The sequence below is a fragment of the Mauremys mutica genome, chromosome 7, assembly GCF_020497125.1.
Source record: "Mauremys mutica isolate MM-2020 ecotype Southern chromosome 7, ASM2049712v1, whole genome shotgun sequence".
Lineage (NCBI taxonomy): Eukaryota > Metazoa > Chordata > Testudines > Geoemydidae > Mauremys > Mauremys mutica.
Genome location: NC_059078.1, coordinates 116,445,510 through 116,466,991, shown reverse-complemented (window position 1 = coordinate 116,466,991; position 21,482 = coordinate 116,445,510). Strand labels below are relative to the sequence as shown.

The window sequence follows — 21,482 nt, the reverse complement described above, 5'->3', positions numbered from 1 at the left end:
CTGAACAAAGCTTCATTAACATGTTAACTTTCTCTTCTATTCAATTAAAATTACTTTGGTAGCAAAAGCTTGTACTCTATTTAATTTTTTTAAATGGCAGTGTTATGAAATGCTGTGATTTTAATTAAGATAAATTACTTCCTAAACTGCTGGGGAGACTGAGATTTTAATTTCTTTGTTTCAGTGTTCAAGCGAAAAATTTAATTATTAACCTTAATATTGATATCAAACAATAAAATTCATCTGTGAATGCTGATAAAAGGAGCTGCTTATCTGTTTTTTTCTCCAAACTTTGAACCCCATTATGCCTTTTGCTTTAATAAAGAGGAAGAAAAGCTTTATTTAGGAAATTTCCATGAACTGGTTCTGTTGACTTTCTGAAAATATATCCAAGAAGAAGCACAATGCTTACAAGTTAAAATGTACATTTTTAAAAAAAAAAGAATAAAACTAGGCCTTTAAAGATGGTTTAAGAACTTACATATTCTTGAGAATTTTTGCACTTAGTTGCATCTAACAGTATTTTATGGGAGGTCTTGAAATCTTTGTTTTAACATATCTTTGCTAGAAAATTCTGTTTTTTTCCATGATCATCTTTTTTACTTTACTAAGTCAGCAATGCCCTGATCAAACAGAATTGGTGAGAAGCCTTATGGTTTACAATAAATGATATATGGTTATCTGGTTTATTATTCAAGTTTCTAAGAGCAGTTGAAACACTATAGCAATATTTTAAAATGTAGACAAATTCACTTTCTACACTTTAGTAACCTATGAATTTTTATTGAAATTGGATGTAAATTACTAGGGGAAACCGTATTAGCTGTGTAGTTAATCGGGATAAGCTTGCTATAAAACTCGTATCAACGTACATCTTCCATCAATTTTATGAATCATTCATAATCTTTTGAAATTGGCATGGTAGTGTGTGTGAATTTTCTGTGTGTGTGTATATATGTGTATCATATACTTGTATGTTTAATGTATAATATATAATAAACAGAAAAAATCATAAGAGAATGTTAAGCTTGCAATGTCAAGTACTCTGAAATAAAGTTAATTTGCAGTTGCCTGAGCAAACTTACTTTGGCCCTTTTTATGATAATTTAATATTTATTTATATTTTTAGCAGGAACAATATCTGGAGAAGAGATTCCTGTTGTTTCCAAGACTAATATCAAGGAATTTACAGATAGCTTTTCTTGTGAAAAATTCAACTTTCGGAGTAACCCAAACATCACTTTCTATGTGTATGTCAGCAATTTTTCCTGGCCAATCAAAATACAGGTTAGTTGTAAATATTAAGCCATTTACTATTCCTGGTGAGAGGTTTTGTTTTGTTACTTAAATGAATATTTCCACTGCTACTGAGACTACAGAAATTATTCTTATGTATTATATTCATAGAATCATAGATAATATATTCTCTAGAGTATGATTTGTTGTATATATTTAGTCTTTCTGCAAACTAGAGTACCTCCAAGTGACTAATTACTTACTCCTGTTTATTTATGTTCCATTACTTATGACATTTGTATTGAGGGCTACTTTGTTTACAAATGTTTGTTCAAAATGAATGAGATTTTTAATCCTCAATTGTACCCTCAAGGTAAAAATTAGTGCATAACAATAACACTGTATATGTTCTGATTAGGTTTTTGTAAACCATTAGCTTTCTTACTAATTGAATTTTAATTGGTTAAAGGTTTAATGTCTGTGTGGTACTACAGTGTGACAGCTTGTATACAGTGTTGTTGTAGCTGTGCTGGTCTCAGGATATTAATGAGACAAGGTGGGTGAGGTAGTATCTTTTTAGTGGGTAAACTTCTGTTGGTGAGAGAGACATAACATTTGGTAAAGGTGTATTCATTTAGAATTCATTTTCTCTTTTGGGACTTAAGCCAGTGAGGTGTTTAATACCCTGAATTTCTAGTGATATCAGTGGGAATTGATGGAATTCAATTCTGAACCACTTAATCAATTCTGAACCACTTAATTCAATTCTGAACCACTTAAAGGAGGGGAAAGTGATCAGGAACAGTCAGCATGGATTCACCAAGGGCAAGTCATGCCTGACTAACCTAATTGCCTTCTATGACGAGATAACCGGCTCTGTGGATGAGGGGAAAGCAGTGGATGTACTATTTCTGGACTTTAGCAAAGCTTTTGATACAGTCTCCCACAGTATTCTTGCCAGCAAGTTAAAGAAGTCTGGGCTGGATGAATGGACGGTAAGGTGGATAGAAAACTGGCTAGATGGTCGGGCTCAACGGGTAGTGATCAATGGTTCCATGTCTAGTTGGCAGCCGGTATCAAGTGGAGTGCCCCCAGGGTCGGTGCTGGGGCTGGTTTTATTCAATATCTTCATTAACGATCTGGAGGATGGTGTGGACTGCACCCTTAGCAAGTTTGCAGATGACACTACACTGGGAGGAGTGGTTGATATGCTGGAGGGTAGGGCTAGGATACAGAGGGACCTAGACAAATTAGAGGATTGGGCCAAAAGAAATATGATGAGGTTCAACAAGGACAAGTGCAGAGTCCTGCACTTAGGACGGAAGAATCCCATGCACTGCTACAGACTAGGGACCGAATGGCTGGGCAGCAATTCTGCAGAAAAGGACCTAGGGGTTACGGTGGACGAAAAGCTGAATATGAGTCAGTGTGCCCTTGTTGCCAAGAAGGCTAATGGCATTTTGGGTTGTATAAGTAGGGGCATTTCCAGCAGATCAAGGGATGTGATCATTCCCCTCTACTCAGCACTGGTGAGGCCTCATTTGGAGTACTGTGTCCAGTTTTGGGCCCTACACTACAAGAAGGATGTGGATAAATTGGAGAGAGTCCAGCGGAGGGCAACAAAAATGATTAGGGGTCTGGAGCACATGACTTATGAGGAGAGGCTGAGGGAACTGGGATTGTTTAGTCTGCAGAAGAGAAGAATGAGGGGGGATTTGATAGCTGCTTTCAACTACCTGAAAGGGGGTTCCAAAGAGGATGGATCTAGACTGTTCTCAGTGGTAGAAGATGACAGAACAAGGAGTAATGGTCTCAAGTTGCAGAGGGGGAGGTTTAGGTTGGATATTAGGAAACACTTTTTCACTAGTAGGGTGGTGAAGAACTGGAATGGGTTACCTAGGGAGATAGTGGAATCTCCTTCCTTCAAGGTTTTTAAGGTCAGGCTTGACAAAGCCCTGGCTGGGATGATTTAGTTGAGTTTGGTCCTGCTTTGAGCAGGGGGTTGGACTAGATGACCTCCTGAGGTCCCTTCCAACCCTGAGATTCTATGATTCTATGATTCTATGAACTCAGTATCTCTCACGATTTAGTCCTCTTCCATAGTTTTTATACTGTTTTGTGGTTTTTTGCTAGAAATTTCAGGGATCTTTCTAGCTTTCTTTAGTATAGCTGCATTTGGGATTACTGAGCCTCTGTCCATCCCACAGAGGACCATTTCAGAAGGTATCTGGATGAAAGGCTTACAGCCTCAATTTCATTAAACAATTATTTTTAGAATAAATTGTTAAAATCACATATGGCTTTCCAAGTCCCTTGTGTTTTACTGAATCCATCACAACAGGCCCAAATTTCCTGCTAGCAGTACTGCCACAAATCAGCCAAATACATGGCACCCATCACTACAAGCATCCCATAACCATTTCCAAGTCGAGATAATTGGGTATACAAGTTAGGGTTATCCAGTGCAAAAGCTATTTCACCTATCCATAATAATCATCTTATGAGTAGACCCTGATTACCTGGACTGAGCCTAGATTCAGGACGATGAGCTAAAACAGTTACCTTCAAACCATAAAGGAACCTGACACAGAAACATCACCATTTAGCTTGTATATTCTCTAACACTGGGTGAGCCTAAAATTAGTCAGGCATTCTCTCCTATCCACCAGACCTATTGTGTGAAGATGGGACTGCCTCTTCTGCCAGAAATCCCTCATAGTTGGCACTCTTAAATAATTTAACCTATGTATGAGTCAACCAGTCATTTCTTCTCTCATAATGCAAGAGCTGAGGATACCTGAATCACCCTTCTAAGACAAACATTATTAAGAAGACATAATCCTATAATGTTCATCTATTACCATGCCAGCTTGCCGTGAACTTTGCCTGAAGATCTACATTGTCACAGGGGATGCAGTACCCCACAATCTTGAGGAAGAAGAAACCGAAAGACAAAATCAATACCTGATGGTCTCATCCATGTTCTGCTCTAAAACTTCGTCATACTGATGTAAGAGAGAATGAAAACTACCAACTTCTGGAATTGCTGATGTGGTCATATCAAGCATGGCCACCACTTGACTTATAAATGAATGTGGGGTTTTGCCTAGTGAGTGAGACTCTATTTTTAAGTACCACTGCAGACTGATAGAATGTTAGTATTCTCCTCTCTCCATGCATTAACAACCAAGAATCTGGGCAAACCACCATAGTTTGGGATGCTCTCGGAGTAAATAAGTCCCTCTCAAACTCTCTCTTCTCTGAGTGCTTGTCCATATATTTTCCACTCTTGGAGTGCATGTGCCCCATGTTCTCAAGCTTTTTTTTTTTTTTTTTAAAGACAGCAGTGTTTGTTGAAGCTGCACTTGTGCCCTAGGCGTCAGAGTCTGTGTCTCTTGCTCGCTGTGTGACTAATACTTCGTACTATAAATAGTTAAGATGTTTAGTGTTGTTGAGTCATAGTTATTAGTTTTCTATGCCCTTTATTATAAAAAACAAAAAACAATAGTTTCTTAATTTCTCTACTGTGACTTTCCCAGTAACATGTCCAGCCCTTATGGCAGAGCCGAAGTCTCCTGGGTTTAAAATCTGCCCATTGTGATGTTGTGATGCTGCTTAATGTTGGTATGCATTGATATGCATTTCAGCTACTAGTATTTCTGGTATGATTTTACAAGTGACAAAACTCTTTACACATCACTTAAAGTTTAATTCACTTGTTTGTGCCAGCTTTGTCCTTGGTATCTCCCTATATTTTTCCATATCTCGTTTTGAATACTACATTCCAAGTGTTGATGTGCCATGAAAGTACTCCCTAACTATACTCAGTGCAAAGTATTTATGAGTCTTTGCTTTGACATGTTTCCTATTTTCTAATGTCATAGCTGACTTCAGCATTGGAAATTGTGAAACTGCAGAAAAAAATGAGTTTCTGGATTAAGTTTAGAAGTGTGAGCAACAAGGGTGATGTCATGATGTGAATCTGCTATAGACCACCAGACCAGGGGGATGAGGTGGACGAGGCTTTATTCAGGCAACTAACAGAAGTTGCTAGATCACAGGAACTGGTTCTCATAGGGGACTTCAATCACCCCAATATCTGCTGGGAGAGCAATACAGCAGTGCACAGACAATCCAGGAAGTTTTTGGAAAGTGTAGGGGACAATTTCCTGGTGCAAGTGCTGGAGGAACCAACTAGAGGCAGAGCTCTTCTTGACCTGCTGCTCACAAACAAGGAAGAATTAGTAGGGGAAGCAAAAGTTGATGGGAACTTGGGAGGCAGTGACCATGAGATGGTTGAGTTCAGGATCCTGACACAAAGAAGAAAGGAGAACAGCAGAATACGGACCCTGGACTTCAGAAAAGCAGACTTTGACTCCCTAGGGAACTGATGGACAGGAGCCCCGGGAGAATAACATGAGGGGGAAAGGAGTCCAGGAGAGCTGGCTTTATTTTAAAGAATCCTTATTGAGGTTGCAGGAACAAACCATCCCGATGTGTAGAAAGAATAGTAAATATGGCAGGCGACCAGCTTGGCTTAACAGTGAAATCCTTGCTGATCTTAAACACAAAAAAGAAGCTTACAAGAAGTGGAAGATTGGACAAATGACCAGGGAGGAGTATAAAAATATTGCTCAGCATGCAGGAATGAAATCAGGAAGGCCAAATCTCCATCCTGTGACCCCATACTAAATCTGATCATCATTTGAGGATAAAAACACCAATTACCCAGTGGCCAGTGTTTAGCTGGAAGGGTCTCAGACTCAGTCCAGGAATAGTCCATTCAGATACAAGTACTCAGGAAAAAGCCAGAATAAAGACGTCACTGAACCACAGACCTTCCTACCAGCTATCAGGCACACTCCCTAAAGTAAATGAAAGGGTCCCAACTGTATGGTCTGTATGTGGCGGGGCACATTATAAATACACTTTATAATGAAGGTGTGATCTGAGGTCGTGATTGTTAGATCCCTCTTTTCTGTGTGCAAATTCTTCCTAAAGGAACTGTATGTAATTTTGAAATAATGCTTAGTTATTAATTATTTTGTGAGAAAAACAGCCCTCTCGGTTATGTTTCCACAACAGTAATTCATAGAGACATGCCTTTGAAATGAAGTTAGAATGCTCCAGTGTATTGTAAAGAATTAATTTAACCATTCAAAGGAAACTTGTTGAAAGTTTTACTGGTGTGTTATTTGGTTCTTTTTCTGTATTAATGCTTCTAAGTTGAAAAAAAGATCTTGGCATCCTGTATTAGTTTCAAAAAGAGCAAAAAGGAATGAATCTAGTTATAGATTTTTTTTTTGTATTTTATTTGCATGTAATAGAGGGAACTAAAGATGTTGTAGAGTACTTTAAGCACTCAGGACTACTTCACATCACAGATTTCTGTGGTGATATATTTAAAAAAGAAAGAGAAAATCAGCACTCTTTTGATGACACTGGTTCCTGTTTCAGAGCTCAGAAGGTTTTATTTCCCATGTTAATAGACTGAACCTTGCAACTGAAGAAGCAGCTTAATAAAAGTTAAGAAGCACATTTGTCCTCATAAAAAAAATTACTCAGTGTAGCATATTTAATTATTTTAGCGTTCTTTGTTTTGGCGTTAATTTTGAATATTTAACATTCTTGACTGACAAATACTGATGTAAAAGCTCTGAGGAATAGAAGTTATCAGTAACTGTCATGGGGAATTAAAACAATCTTTTGTTAATGATGCACCACAAATTCAATTACTTAATTAAAATGAAAACATAAGCCTTTGTATTGTAAATCATTTTAGAATTTTGCAAAGGTCATTGGATGGAATTTTCACTTGGAAATGTGTGTATATATAAATATACCAGTGCCTGTAGAGAACCTTTTCCCAGCAGTGGTTGCATACATCAATTTGATAACTGTGATTTACAGCAAAAGGTTCAATTTCTAAGTACCTTATTGGTTTTCAGAGAGGCTGCGTAATAAATGCATATGGCTGTGTGTGAAGTCATTATAATTCTTGAAATACCAAGTGGGTATTGATAATATAATTGTAAGACACATTAGCTTCCTAAAATGACTTAGATTTTTATATTGACTGTAAGGAAGTATCAATCTTCTAATAACATTAGAAGTGGGATGCAAACACAATTTATGAAATTCCATAACCAGGCTGATAGACCCAGTTCTGCAAAGGTGCTGAATACTCTCAAATCTCATTGAAGTCAATGGGTTTTGAGGCAACCAACATATTGCAGGATCCTGCCATTTGTAGGACTAAATCTGTTGTCAAAAAAGGGCTCAGTGACATGGAATAAGAATGAATTTTCAACTTTTAAATATGACTTTCAGTATCCATGAAAAACTCTTGTTTGAGGTCACAATTTTAAAGCCACTTAAATGTGTGTGATTATTGCCATTTATTTTATTGTTATGATGTCCAAAAGTGTTGTGGCCCCTTTGAAGAACAAATACGTCATCATTTGTGCCACAGGGAACTTAATATTTAATTTTAGGTGTGTCATGAATGAGAATAAAAACAAGGTGGGGGAAGGAAGTGGGGTTAAGGAAGCATAGGGGTAACAATAATAAATTACAAAGTTATTCATTTATGTTGTGCACACATCTAGATGATTCCAGTGAATTATCAGCTAATTCCCTTCTTGCAAGTGGCATACTAAAAACATTTGGCTTGTTTTCAACAAACAAACAAAAAGCAAAAATCCAGATGTATATTTTATGGACTTATCATGTTTATATCTAGTAAAAATCTATATGGAAACATATTGTAAAGATAGATTAGTTTTTAATTTTTTTAAATTCATGAGTGAACTATGTTCTGGCGAATCTTTCCATTAATCGTTGCTAGAAGAAAAAGAACCCTGGGGGATAGACACAATGTGATACGTGCACTGAAATCAATGGAACTCCAACACCTGGTTAAGGATTTGCCTGTGTGGAATTCCTTGCAGGACTAGGGCCTTAAATTGCACAACAGTCAATTTTCTACTACATTTCATTATTATGTATCGTTATTGAAAATGTATATTTTATAGATGCATTATTAAAATAAATCTTTTTTAGTTTTGATTAATAGATTTGATGAAAATGATTAGTTATTGGAGATGGAAACGACTATATAAATGTTGAGTGTTATCATAATTATGATGCTGATTATCTTTTTCTTTCTGATACATTTAAATATAGCCTGAAACCTAATATTGGGCAAATATACTCTTCATAGTAGTAGTAATAATTTATTTCATTTTAGTCACAATGCCAGTTATGACAGCAGCAGATGCTAACGCTGTGTGCTGGTCATATAAAATATTCATGATATGAACATATCCAATATAAAATGTTCAAAAATAATTTTCACATCAATAGCAGATGAAACGTGAGACTATCCAGAAGCATTGCTAGAATTTGATGGCATTATCCAGCTGTTGTCTGATGATTAGATAACACCTTTATTTCTTTGATATATAATGATGGTGCTTTTGAAATGTGTGTTAAAATGAATTAGTGCATGGGTACTAACAATGTGATGTCAACTGCTAAACTGCTCCAGTAAGTGTATTTCATTACTGCTGCTCGCATGCTTCTTTCTTCCAGTCTCCCCTTCCCCTGCCAGTGGGTTTAATACAGCTATCAAGAATATCTGTACATTTTGAAATAGTTGAGACAACTGTTATTTCTCAGTGAGCAGAAGCACTATAAACAGTTTAGCTGATGGTTTAAAAAAGGACCAAAACACCTAATTAAGAGATAATTAGTCTTCAATGATGCAGTTTTAATCTCCGTATAATTTGAACGGCTAAGATAAGAACTCCAGTAACTGATGTGCGAATTGTATAGCTTTTTTCCTCCAAACAGACCAAGGCAATGTCCATGGGTAGTTGTATTACACAATAGAGATATGTAGATAGCTTATATTTGCAAATACTCTATCCGTCTCTGATGCTTTGTAACCAGATATTGAGATTTTCTTCTGTAATTTCCATTTCCCTTATCTAGTTAATTAAGAAAATTGTAGTTATAACATTTAGAATTTAGTAGGAAATATTTCTCAAAGAGAGCTTTTACTAGTTCTGGGCTTCTGTCAATATGGGGAAATAAATCAATTGCCTTCTTCTATACCATGCAAAGGGGAGAAATAAACTTTTCTGCAGATGACAGTGTGCAGAAGCCTGCTCATACATTAAAAAAAATATATAAACCCTTCAAAGATTAAGAGCTTTGTCAGCACAAAATATACATGGCCTGCTGAGCCATGCATGCCCAGGAAGGTCATAGCTAGTGGCTCCATTTAAAAGAGGGGGTTTGGACCACAGTAAAGCACAAAAGAAATAAACAGATTTATTCCCTGGAGGAATATTACAGACCCACTGAGGAGAAAGATAGCTCACTGCCTCCTGTCTACCATTATTTTCAATTCTTGGGCCCTTCAGTTCTTCTCAACAACCAGGCACTAGGCAGTCAGTAGAAGTTACTGTAGCTCTAGGTCTGTAGTAACTTTTCTCAGTGGTCGTAAATGTGGTGGGGGAGACCCTGGTATGTGGACTATGATGGTTTCTTAAGAAAAAAAATGCCTTTGAGTAGAAGAGAGGCATTCTCTTCCTCTTTTTTCCACTCTGTTCTTGGGGCCTAATGTACATCTTTCTTTCTTTTGTGCTGAGAGAGCTGGGGCAAACACCTCATCGTCTGATCAGTATTTGTTTTTCTCAAAGGTAGGGGATTAATTTCCAACTCTACAACCAACATGTTCATTTCCATGATAAATTGAGATAATCTGATCAGAACTGGAATTGGCTGGTGTAATGGAATTTTTAGATAAATGGATAAGGAAGAACCAGGGCCCATACCAGGTGCAGGGGTCAACCTGGGATAAGATTAAAAAGAAATGGAGGCAGTGTTAGGGGACCCAGAGGGATGGGGGGTGGCTGAGGAGCCCACCCTCCTTGGTAGATGGGTAGTGGAAGAAGGTCCATGCCCATGGGAACTGGATGTCTTCCAGGGAAAGGAGGCACTTCAGTCCACTCGTGAGAGGTTTGAAGTAAGGGCAGCATTATGGGAAGCTGCCAGTAATCTTTCAAGTTTGGTGCTGCTTCAGCAAGGGCTGCTGAAAGGTTGTAAATTAGTTAGGGGTGGTTTGATGATTTGCACAACAGGGCTTAGCGTCAAAAGCAGAATTAACAGACCACCTTTAGAGACAGGAGCTGGGACTTGGTCCTGGGGGACTGGAGGCAAAAAAAAAAAAGAAGAAGTTTCAAAGTGAAAAATGGCAGGGTTTGCAGGAGCGGGTAACAATCCCCACTCCTCTCCCAGGCCAAGATGAAGGGTTCCCAACTGTTTCAACCCAGGGATCCTACTCTTGGCTCAGAGCTAACTATATCCTTTTCTTCTTTTTCTCCTCCTTTCTCTCAGTTTTCTTAATTTGCTGCTGATAGCCTGTACTTTAAACTGACCTCACAGGGTTAATTGGTTTCTTTCCACCTCTTCCCCCTCCCCGCCTTTCGACACTTTTGTTTTTCTGAAGTTTTAATGGAGGGTACTTTGGATACTTATGTGAAATGCCTTTTTTTTTTTTTTGGTGTGACAAATTATGAAGGAGGTCTGCTGTATTCCACTGGAATTTTTTGGAGTAAAAGATCCATGTGCAACCATGGAGACACATGTTTTACTGCCTTTTTGAACAGTCTCAAGATAAAGACGGCACAAGTTAAGGCAGCAGTGTGGCAATAATTGTACTTGGTGACTGAGTTGTTACAGGAAAATTGCACTACCTTCAAGAACTAAATGTAGGAATAAGTGCTTTAAAGGAGTAAGTAAAAAGTTACAAATAACTTTTGCAGAAATTAATAATACAGAGTTTGGAGGAAAGTAAACATTTGGGAGTTGTGGAAATGGTAAAAGGTAACGGTTGTGAAGATGTTAAAGAGTAACAGTTGTGGTGTTACAAGAAGGAAGTTTTTGATTTGATAAAACCCAGTTATATGAATGTAACTGTATGTTCAACTCTGTGCAGTCACATTGGATGGAAGCTTGGTAATTCAATTATACAAGGGGGTCAGGTAGAGTGGCTACTACCACTACTATGTTTTTGTCCCCAGAAGCCTTTACAGCTATTCTGAGGGAAAATGGGCCCTTTACCCACAGAAATGGTCTATAAGGGACCGCTGCAGGCAGCAGGCGGAGAGATAATCTGATCAAACTGATTTGACTACTGGGTAATGTAATCAAAATCACTAAAGGAATGTAAGGGGTTTCTATTGGAACTTAACTTGGCTGCCCCGACTGCCTCTGGTTGTACAAGATGGGACTGTAATTGGGGTACAGTTGTGTTTAAAAAAAAATGCAGTGCAAGGGATGTTACGCAAAAGAGAATTTTGTGTGTGTCTGATTATGTAAGGTTTTAAGGACCTAAACTGACACTCATGGTTTGTAAAACTCTTGTTTTGTAGATTTAAAATAAATTGGTTTGGTTCTGCTTTGGGTTGTTTTTTTTTTATAATGCCACTGAAAATCCATTTGAATCATTCAAAGTGGCAAAACTAACAAACACTTTTTGCCAGACACAGGTAACTAGTGTTATTTGGGTTTGGTATTTAGCATTTAACCTGTAAGGATACCTAGCTACTTTATAAAGTTAAAAACCAAAGTTATGGCTGTAGTAAGGGGCAGCCAGAACCAAGAGAATGGAGAAAAATTATGATTTTTTTTTGTCACAAAGGAAACAGTTAAAATTGATATGGCTAATATAATGTTATGGAGGTAAAACTATGGAAGAAATGTGCACTTCCCCAGGATGTGTGCAGTGTATATTGGAGAAAGAGTAAAAGAAATGCAGACAAAACATGTACTTAATTAAAATCCTGTTAGGGCTCCAAAAGAAGCCACAATAGGTTGTGCTCTCTTTTTCAGATCTCTGTGTATGCTTTGGAGCAGGAGATGAAAGTGAAAAGTAATCAGAATTAAGCACGCAAAACCTGCAGGTGCAGCTTGTTGCAACTGCCAGCAACTGAACACATTAAGATCTTGACCCTGTCGAAGGAAGAGAGGCAGTGTTTTGGTGGTGGCTCGGATGTTGGACCATACTGCAGTGGTCAGGACTCTCGGTGTTGCTGTGGATTATTATAGTGGCTGGTGTATTGTTAAATATACTTGTGTTACGTTGCATATGGAGAGAACCTACAAGTAATGTAGTAAGTTCTCTCCCTACCCCTCACTGTACTAGACAACCCAGACCCAACTTTCTCGGGCCCACTATAATGGGAAGTGTGGAACACTAATTGGAATAGGTGTGGTATGCCTGTACGAGAGAAGGTGCAGGACACTATACTACACAAGGGGCAGTGGGACAAATGGAATATCGACACCTTCCACCTTGATGCCTGGCCCTATCAGGAAATGTGTCGCCATATGCCCCATGCTTTTCCAGGGATACCTGGGCAGGCGGATCCCAAAAGAAAAAAAGGGGTGGAGTGTTAGGATATAGATATTCAGGCCTGTCTGCAAAGGCCTATACTTTAAAAATTTAGATGTATTCTTATGACTTAGCTAGTAATAGAGGTACAAAACAAGAATCAAAATCAGGCTGCCTGTTTATAGGCCTTCTCTCACTGTGATAGTCCAAGGCCTTGTTCTTAGGCTAGGGCCTTTGGCTAAAAGCCAGGGCAGCTATAAGCTGGGAAGCAAACGGTCACATCCTCACCAGTCACATTGAAATAAGGCAGTTTTGAGCTGTTAAAAAAGTGATCCAATTATCACCTCCAGAGAAAGGGAAGAGCCTAGAAGATTTAAAGAAAACTTAGTTTGATAGTATCCTGTCTGGCAAGAACTCTCACTTATCAATAGCTTGGGTGTAAAATCCTCATTTCTTTGTTCTATCACTGTAGTCCCCACTTCCCTATTGTTTGTCTGTATAATTGCTGTCTGGCTCTGTCTACTGTATAATTAATTTTGTTGAGTGTAAACCAATTAAGGTGGTGAGATATAATTGGTTAGATAATCATGTTACAATATTGGTTGGTTAAATTTCAGTAAAATGATTGGTTAAGGGATAGCTAAGCAGAACTCAGTTTTACTATATAGTCTGCAGTCAATCAGGAAGTAAGGGGTGGAATTGGAATCATGTTTTGCTAAGGGGGGAATGGGAACAGGGACACAGACAAGGCTCTGTGGCATCAGAACTGGAAATGGGGACACTGAGGAAGGAAATTGGAATCATCTGTTCACGTGAGAAGGACCAGGGAATGGGAGAGTGAAGAAATAAGCCCATGATAAACTGCAAAAACCAATATATGAGTCAGTGAGACTCCAGGTACATCCATTTTATTTTTTCTAATTCCCAAATCAAAGGGTAGTCTAAGGCCCGTTTTGGACCTTTGCAATCTCAAATTTATCTAGTACATGAGATTCTGCATGGTTTCTCCAGCATCTGTCATTCCCTCCATGGATCAAAACAATTGGTTTTCTCCCCTTGATTTTCATGATGCTCACTTTCACATCTCAGCCCTACCCAGTCACAGGAAGTTTCTGAGCTTCGTGGTAACGGGCAGTTATCAACACACTGTACTTCCCTTTGGCTTATCATCAGCTCCTCACATGTTCACAAAATTCATGGCAGTGGTGGTGGCATTCTTGAGGTGAACAGGATACATGTCTTCCCTTACCTAAATGATTGGCTTTTCCAAAGCCCATCCCATCTTCAGGTCCTCCATTAAATCCAGTTTATTCTCCATCTCTTCGACTGTCTGTAGCTTATCTTAACAGAGAGAAATCAACATTAGGTTCCACACAGAGGCTTGAATTCCTCAGAGCCTTACTCGACTCCGTATTAGCAAATGCCTTCCTTCCCCAGGAAAGGTTTTGAACTATTTGTGAAATGTATGAGTCAATCAGGTCTCACCCATCCACTGTAGCTCAAGTGTGCCTCATGTTTCTAGGTCACATGGCCGCACGTACTTATGTACCATGAATGCAAGTCTGTGCTTTCGTTCTCTTCAAGCCTCGCTAATATCAGTCTACCAACACAGCTGACACCATCTGAACAAGCTGGTCCAAATTCTTCCCATGGTCCTGTATTCTTTAGGATAGACCACACAACATATGTCCAAGGGTCCCATTCCCCTGTCCTCTCCCAACAAAGACTAGTATTGTAATTAGTACCTCTACAGTTGGATGAGATGTTCACCTGTATGGTTCATGGACAGAATAGGAAGCGAGGCGTCATATCAGTGTCCTGGAGCTTCTTGCCATTTACATAGCTTGCCAGGCCTTCTTCCCTCTTATCAATGGCTCATTGACAATACAACAACCATGAATTATCTCAACAGACAGCAGGTGGTGGGGAGGGGGTGCTTGGTTCAGATAGCTCTGTCAGGAGGTGATGACCATCTGGGACTTTTGCCTCAAACAGAACATTACTCCCACAGCAGCTCACTTACTTGGTTTCCAAAATTAGCTGTACAATTTTCTGAGCAGAGAGTTCTTTCATAATCAAAAGTAGTCCCTCACAGAACAGTGTATTGAGGACTATTTTTCAAGCTTGGAGCATCCCATCTATTAATGTGTTTGCAGCAAGTGACAACAGCAAGAGCCATCCGTTTTGTTCTCAGGCAACAGTCCTCCTCCTCAGAGACTTTCTATCCACTCAACAAGGTATCAGGAAACATTTACAGCTTTTCTCAATGTTATTCCTATACTGGATGTTTGTAGGGCTGCCCCTTGCTCCATCATACATACGTTTACTCCTACATCATCATGACAGCCTCAAGGTCAGATGCAAACTTTGGCAAAGTGATCCTACAGTCACTGTTTAAATAGACTCCACATCCCACCCCCTGCTTCTGAGCGACCTGAGTAGAATACTAGTCTGCATCCACTCAATGAAGAAAACAATTATTTACCAGTCTTAGGCCGCTCTTCCAGTGCGAAGGAACTGAGGGGAGGTTAGGACAGTGCCACCCTTATATAGCTTTAAAAGGGTGTTTGAGGCGGTTCAGAGGTCATATGCCACCCTGACGGGTACTGATCTGGAAAACTGTCTTGCTCCAGCATGCTGGATATGCACACAACTGATTGGAATACACGGCTGCATCCATATCTCCAAGAATAACAGTTACAATAGAAGTAAGTAATCATTTTTAATTGTAAATGGGAGGGAAGTTGGTCCGTGCAATCATGTACTGGAGAGAAGTGGTCTACTCTATGAGAACATTTGAGAATTGCTGGTATAAAATACCCATTTTGAGCCCATATATGTGTTACAAATTTATAAAATACATTTGTAGGGAAACACACCACAAATCTATTTTGCTTTCCTATTTGTACCATTACTAATAACACTTCATGAACTTTATAGTTCTGTTAGCTTTTAATTTTTTTAAATCTCCATTACATATTAATGAAAATACCTGTACATTTTTGGGGTGGGGTGGGGTGGGGTGGTGAATCTTCTATGGATTTCATTCTGTTTTCTCTGCTTGTTTTATGAGGTTCTGCCCTGTTGATTTTGTTTTCTTGCAGTTTTTCTTTTTTTCTTTATTGTGACAACAGAAATACATGAGGCTGACATTATGTTATAGATTGCAATCTCGTTAAAATTGCCATATTAACTAGCACTCCAGGTACAGGGAAAACATTGAAGCTGTCAGATGTTCTCAGTGTCTGAAATAAAAGACGTCTGTGTCTATGTGGCACTGTCATTACACCTGGTGTTATAAAAACATATTCTTGCAATCTTGTGTAATGTTTTCATTTAGGATAATTTTATTTTTACCTTCTTGTTCCCATCACAGCAGTTTTCTGCTGTATCTATATGTGACTACCACAACAATTACTAGTGTATGTTGGTAGGAAGTTATTTTTATTAGTCACAGCTGACTGAATTTTATTATAAGGCCCTACTTAGCTTGTGCTATTGTAGAAATTGTAAATTCCGCAAAATTAGGCTTCCTCCACAATTTTGAGAGCGGGAGCCCCACCGGGCTCAGGGCTGACAGTGGGAGCCACGGCCACCCTGGAGCTAAAAGCAGAGCCTCCACTCTCAGTGCCAGGTGGCCGACTGAAAAATCATGCAAAAATAATAATGGACTTTATTACCACAAATAATAAGGTCCATTATTACTTTTCCACAATTTTCCTTGGCTTGTCCTCAACTCAGCCACTTTTTTTTTTGACAATCATCTCACAATTCAAGTAGGGCCTTAATTATGAGCTTTACAACAAACAGTTCTTCAACAAACAGTTACTGTAGATTTAGCACAGAACTCACTTGCTGCATTATATGTGGGTGCATGTGAGTCTTCCTCACAGCATTTGTTCTGATGAATGTGTACTCCTGAAGACTTGACCTCTCAAAGAATCAATTGCCATAGAGTAATTAAATATTTTTTCTAACTAACTAACCTACTCCAGATATCTCATAATCCTATTGATCAATCAGATGTCAGTGCAAGTGTGTATATAGGTTTTAGCATGTATAATATCAGGTTTCTGCAAAATCCTTGGATATTTGGAATCTTGTTTGATAACTTACTGTTTGGATAAGTATGGTTAAGTTTGCTGAATTGAGTTTCCAAAACTTTTGATATTTGCCTGCTGATATATTTTAGTAATTAGCGATTTTATTTTGGGATATTCATCTTCACGGAAGTCTATTAATTGAGTTAAGAACTGAATAAAAAGATTCCTTGGATGTATTTAGTAAAATATGCTTATTTTGTAGTTTGTGAAAATAATATCCAGGTAAATCAATGCCATCCCAATTGTTTTTCATGTCCATTTCATGCTATGGAATCTACTGCTGTAGTATGTAGTTCTGCTCTATTTGTAGGCTCTCATGCTCAATGTAAACTGACATATTTGAAGAATTTATAGATGAGTCTTGATTAGTTGATGCCTTTGGGTGACCTGTGATTAGCAGTCTATTTGGCAGCTGTGAAAGATTTAAAACTTTAACAGGGATTCTCAAAAGTGAAATTATATATATAGTAACATGCATTGTTATTCTAGAGATACACCTGTTTTATTTTATACCAATTTGCCATAGGTTCATAAGGTACAGAATTATATGTCCAAGTATTTTGGCATTTTTCTGTTTTTCACCTTCAACTTTATTCCAATTGCTTGTCTGTTTTGGAATCTTAAAAATAGAACTTTTATTGGATCTCTGCAAAGAAGACTTAACTAAATGTAAAAAGACAGCAGTTGGCAATGATGATTTGGAAATTTACATGCCTAATCACTGTAGATGACAGTCATTCTTTGACCTTAGGGCTAGCTGTGTCTGAATAGTGATATCAGATGTGTAGACTAAAAAGGAAGATGCTGTTCCTAGAATAAGTAAAAAGATCCAATTAATGGAAGTACAGACAAAGGATGTGCACTTGTGAATTCATTTTGTGAATGTAGGTTCCGTTATTTAGAAGGAAAAATTAACAAAAATAGTCTGTACACAACTTGAGGACCTGATCCTGAAAATCCTTTACGCAAAGCTCTCCCCATTAATTTTCATTGTAAAACTGTTTTAGACAAAAATGGCGAAACCTCACAAATTAATGGAAATAAAATGTCCACACAGTGCCCATTCCTATTTATATGCATAGTCTTGACTTGAGTGGGAGTAGTCCTCCGAGTAATGGTTGTAGACCCCACCATCAGCTATTCAGGCTGCCAATATAAACTCTTGTGAATCATAACTTGTTGAGAAAAGTCAACATGGTTTCTGTAAAGGGAAATCATGTTTTACTAATCTATTAGAGTTCTTTGAAGGGGTCAACAAACATGTGGACAAGGGGGATCCACTGGACATAGTGTACTTAGATTTCCAGAAAGCCTTTGACAAGGTCCTTCACCAAAGGCTCTTTTGTAAATTAAGTTGCCATGGGATAAGAGGGAAGATCCTTTCATGGATTGAGAACTGGTTAAAAGACAGGGAACAAAGGGTAGGAATAAATGGTAAATTTTCAGAATGGAGAGGGGTAACTAGTGGTGTCCCCCAAGGTTCAGTCCTAGGACCAATCCTATTCAGCTTATTCATAAATGATCTGAAGAAAGAGGTGAACAGTGAGGTGCAAAGTTTGCAGTGGAGAAAGTGAATAATAAGGAAAAATTATTTACCTGTTCCCATAATATAAGAACTAGGGGCCACCAAATGAAATTAATGGGCAGCAGGTTTAAAACAAAAAAAAGGAAGTTCTTCTTCACACAGCACACAGTCAATCTGTGGGAACTCCTTGCCTAAGGAGGTTGTGAAGGCTTGGACTGTAACAGAGTTTAAAAGAGAACTAGATAAATTCATGGAGGTTAAGTCCATTAATGGCTATTAGCCGGGATGGGTAAGGAATGGTGTCCCTAGCCTCTGTTTGTCAGAAGGTGGAGATGGATGGCAGGAGAGAGATCACTTGATCATTACCTGTTAGGTTCACTCACTCTGGGGCACCTGGCATTGTCCACTGTTGGTAGACGGGATACTGGGCTGGATGGACCTTTGGTCTGACCCAGTATGGCTGTTCTTATGTTCTTAAAAATTGTGTGTGTGTGTATATATGTATGTATGAGAGAGACAGAAAAAAAACAGATAAAATACACATAAAGGTACCACAGTATGGGATGAAGCCTCTACCAGCTTTTGAAATATACTCCAGTCAGAGAAGGAGGTGCAGATCCATGAACCCTGTGACCCTTTCAGGAGAGCTTCCAAGCTACAAGTTATGAAGCAATTTACTAACTGCCAATGAAACTGTTCATAAACATTTATAAACTGCACATAAGGGAAGCAGTAGTTTTGAAAAATGCCATAAATAAAATAAAGCAAGTGACCCTGCTCCTATTGAGAAAAGACAATCCAGTGTTAAGGTGTGCAACAGGTTCTTTAACCAGGACTGGTTAGAGGGCAGCATTCTATCTTCTGATGAAATTATTGATAAAATTACAATCCAGGCTCATTAGTCATATAAAAAAAATACTGTCTGCAGTAGCAGGATAACACCATCTTCAAATTATTAGTATTTATGTTGTTATATTGTGTTCCATATACTATATAAATGGCGAGCATTTTGGAAGGGGGAGGGACAATAAAAGAATGTAACCCTGAGGAATTGTAGGGTGTGAATAAAAGAAATACTGTTCACATGCCTGGTGTAAGCGCCTTGCTGCTTGCTATTCAATGAGGTAGTACTTTTAATATTTGGTTTAAATTGTAATTACTTTCTAGAGTGAATGTATATATGGAGTTCTAGAATAATTTGCATGAAATGTATTCTCTTTTGGTGGGGATGGGATCACTGGACCTTTATATCAGAACAGTTTTGACTTATGTGGATATCACTAGTGAATGCTTATGCAATATCGTGAGAGGGAAGAGAGAGCTTTTTCACTCTGAGAAAATGCAGGTGTTTCAGATGGTCTGTTGCTTCTTAAAGTTGAGATAGCTAGAATAAATACAATGGTTTCTTAAATAAAGGAAATTTATTGCAGTGTGTCTTCTGTCTTCGTGTCCAAACGAGTCACAGAAATATAATTACAGCTGCTTTCTTCCCTAAAGCTTTAGACCGCGGCCAGTAAGATTGTAAACAGACAGCCATAACTATCAGACCCATAAAAAAAGTTTTCCTCCACAGAGTTGTAACAAAATTACTGAATTGTCAGAATTTTAAATTTAAAAAGTATAAATGCTGACAGAATGGATTGTTAAAGCTACAGTAGCAGGATAAGTCTACCAGAGAGTGCATATGATAAAGAAGAGGCTATTCATAAGATTGTTGGATATGAGTTAAGACTGAAAATTGAAGGCTCTGAAGTGGGAATTTTGATAATGGCATGACAGCTATTGGTCGAAGGAGAAAAAAACAAAGGCAAGTGATAATGCATGGTTCAACTAATCACTGGTTATAAGAATGTGACAGTTTACAGCTGGAAAACATTTTAGAGTCTCACAGACCATTATATACAGTCTAATGGTCTGGGAGTAGAGCGTCTGAGTTCTAATCTTGGTTTTGCCAATGACTCACTTAACCTGTAATGTAAATAATAGTCATCTTATAGTTTGTTAGCTGGAGTTTTTAGTGCACTATAGAAACTATACAGCACTATGCAAATTCTAGATATTATTTCTATTATATTTTTACTTTTTGAATATCGTAATATGTTTGTGGTGTTGGAAATGGATGAGAAAAATGTCACACTTTTAAAAAAAAGTAGATCCTATTTGGATTCATCATTGGTAGCTGTAAACTAAAACTATGGAAGTTCATTTATATTTTACATTTCTTTTAAGTGCAGTTAAAAAGCAAGATAGATAGTAGAAGTTACTGACTTTATTTTCTAGGCTGTTAATTGTAAGGTGTGATTAATTTTCACAACAGACCCAGCAAATTATCAGAGCAATTCAACATAGTCCTGAAAAATCCTTCCAGTCCTAAGGATTAAAAAATGATGAGATTAGCTAAAATCATATTTTTAAAAAAGAATATATTTAAGTTTTGTTTTATTTGCTTTCTAGTTTTTCAGCCATCAGGGTTCATGTTTTTAAGTTTTCTCTACAGCCATGCGAAAGTATTTAAATGATCACTGATATTCTCACATCATCACAAGACATGGGGAGCTGGGACTTTAACCCCCCACACATTTCATGAGAATTGACAGCACTTAAGATAGGTGTTTTTGCTCTCTTATTGATATTTATAAGGATCGTTTGGGTAGGCCTGTCAGCTACACCACCAAACATGTTCATCTCCCCCCACTGCCCTTTATCTCTGTGCAAATGCTTGTGAGTTATTTTGTCAGTTTCAGTGTTTCCTGTTGTTACTGTACAGACTCTGCAGAGCTGGAGAAGGGTGTACGCTGTCAATAAAGCAGTGAAAATGTGTATCACAGTCTTTCAAATGCTAAACAAACCATGTGTGCATGTAAACCAGCCAGTTATTTTATTCCTTAATCTCTTTCAGTTATCTATTAATCACGGGGTTAATTGTAACAATAATATGGTTACAGTAGGTACCGTTTTTTCTGTTGGAAATATTATTTGTAAGTTGTGTCCCATTAATGCTTCATCCCTCTCTCTCTAGAAGCAGCCATCAGTAATGCTTATCAATACTGCTGCTTGAATGAATCAACAGGGAACACTGCAAAACACGGCACTCAGCACATTCCTTTCCAAATAACACGTGTGAGATTTGTACTTTATATCTAGGATACAAATGAATACCACTGGCCGTGGATATTGTGAATTCTAAAGCCAAATCCTATGTACAGCAACTTGA

The 21,482-nt window shown here is 38.1% G+C and overlaps 1 protein-coding gene across 6 annotated transcripts in view; it reads left to right on the top strand.

The window, feature by feature from the left end:
- ATRNL1 (attractin like 1) overlaps nucleotides 1–21,482 on the top strand; it is a 948,738-nt gene that overhangs the window by 456,162 nt on the left and 471,094 nt on the right. For 5 of the 6 annotated variants that reach the window (XM_045024151.1, XM_045024152.1, XM_045024153.1 and 2 more), the window contains exon 24: nucleotides 1,130–1,287. In XM_045024151.1, the coding sequence (XP_044880086.1) occupies nucleotides 1,130–1,287 (158 nt within the window). Of the gene's footprint in view, nucleotides 1–1,129; nucleotides 1,288–12,138; nucleotides 13,100–21,482 lie in introns of those variants that run through there. The other variant, XM_045024156.1, reaches the window with a different exon arrangement.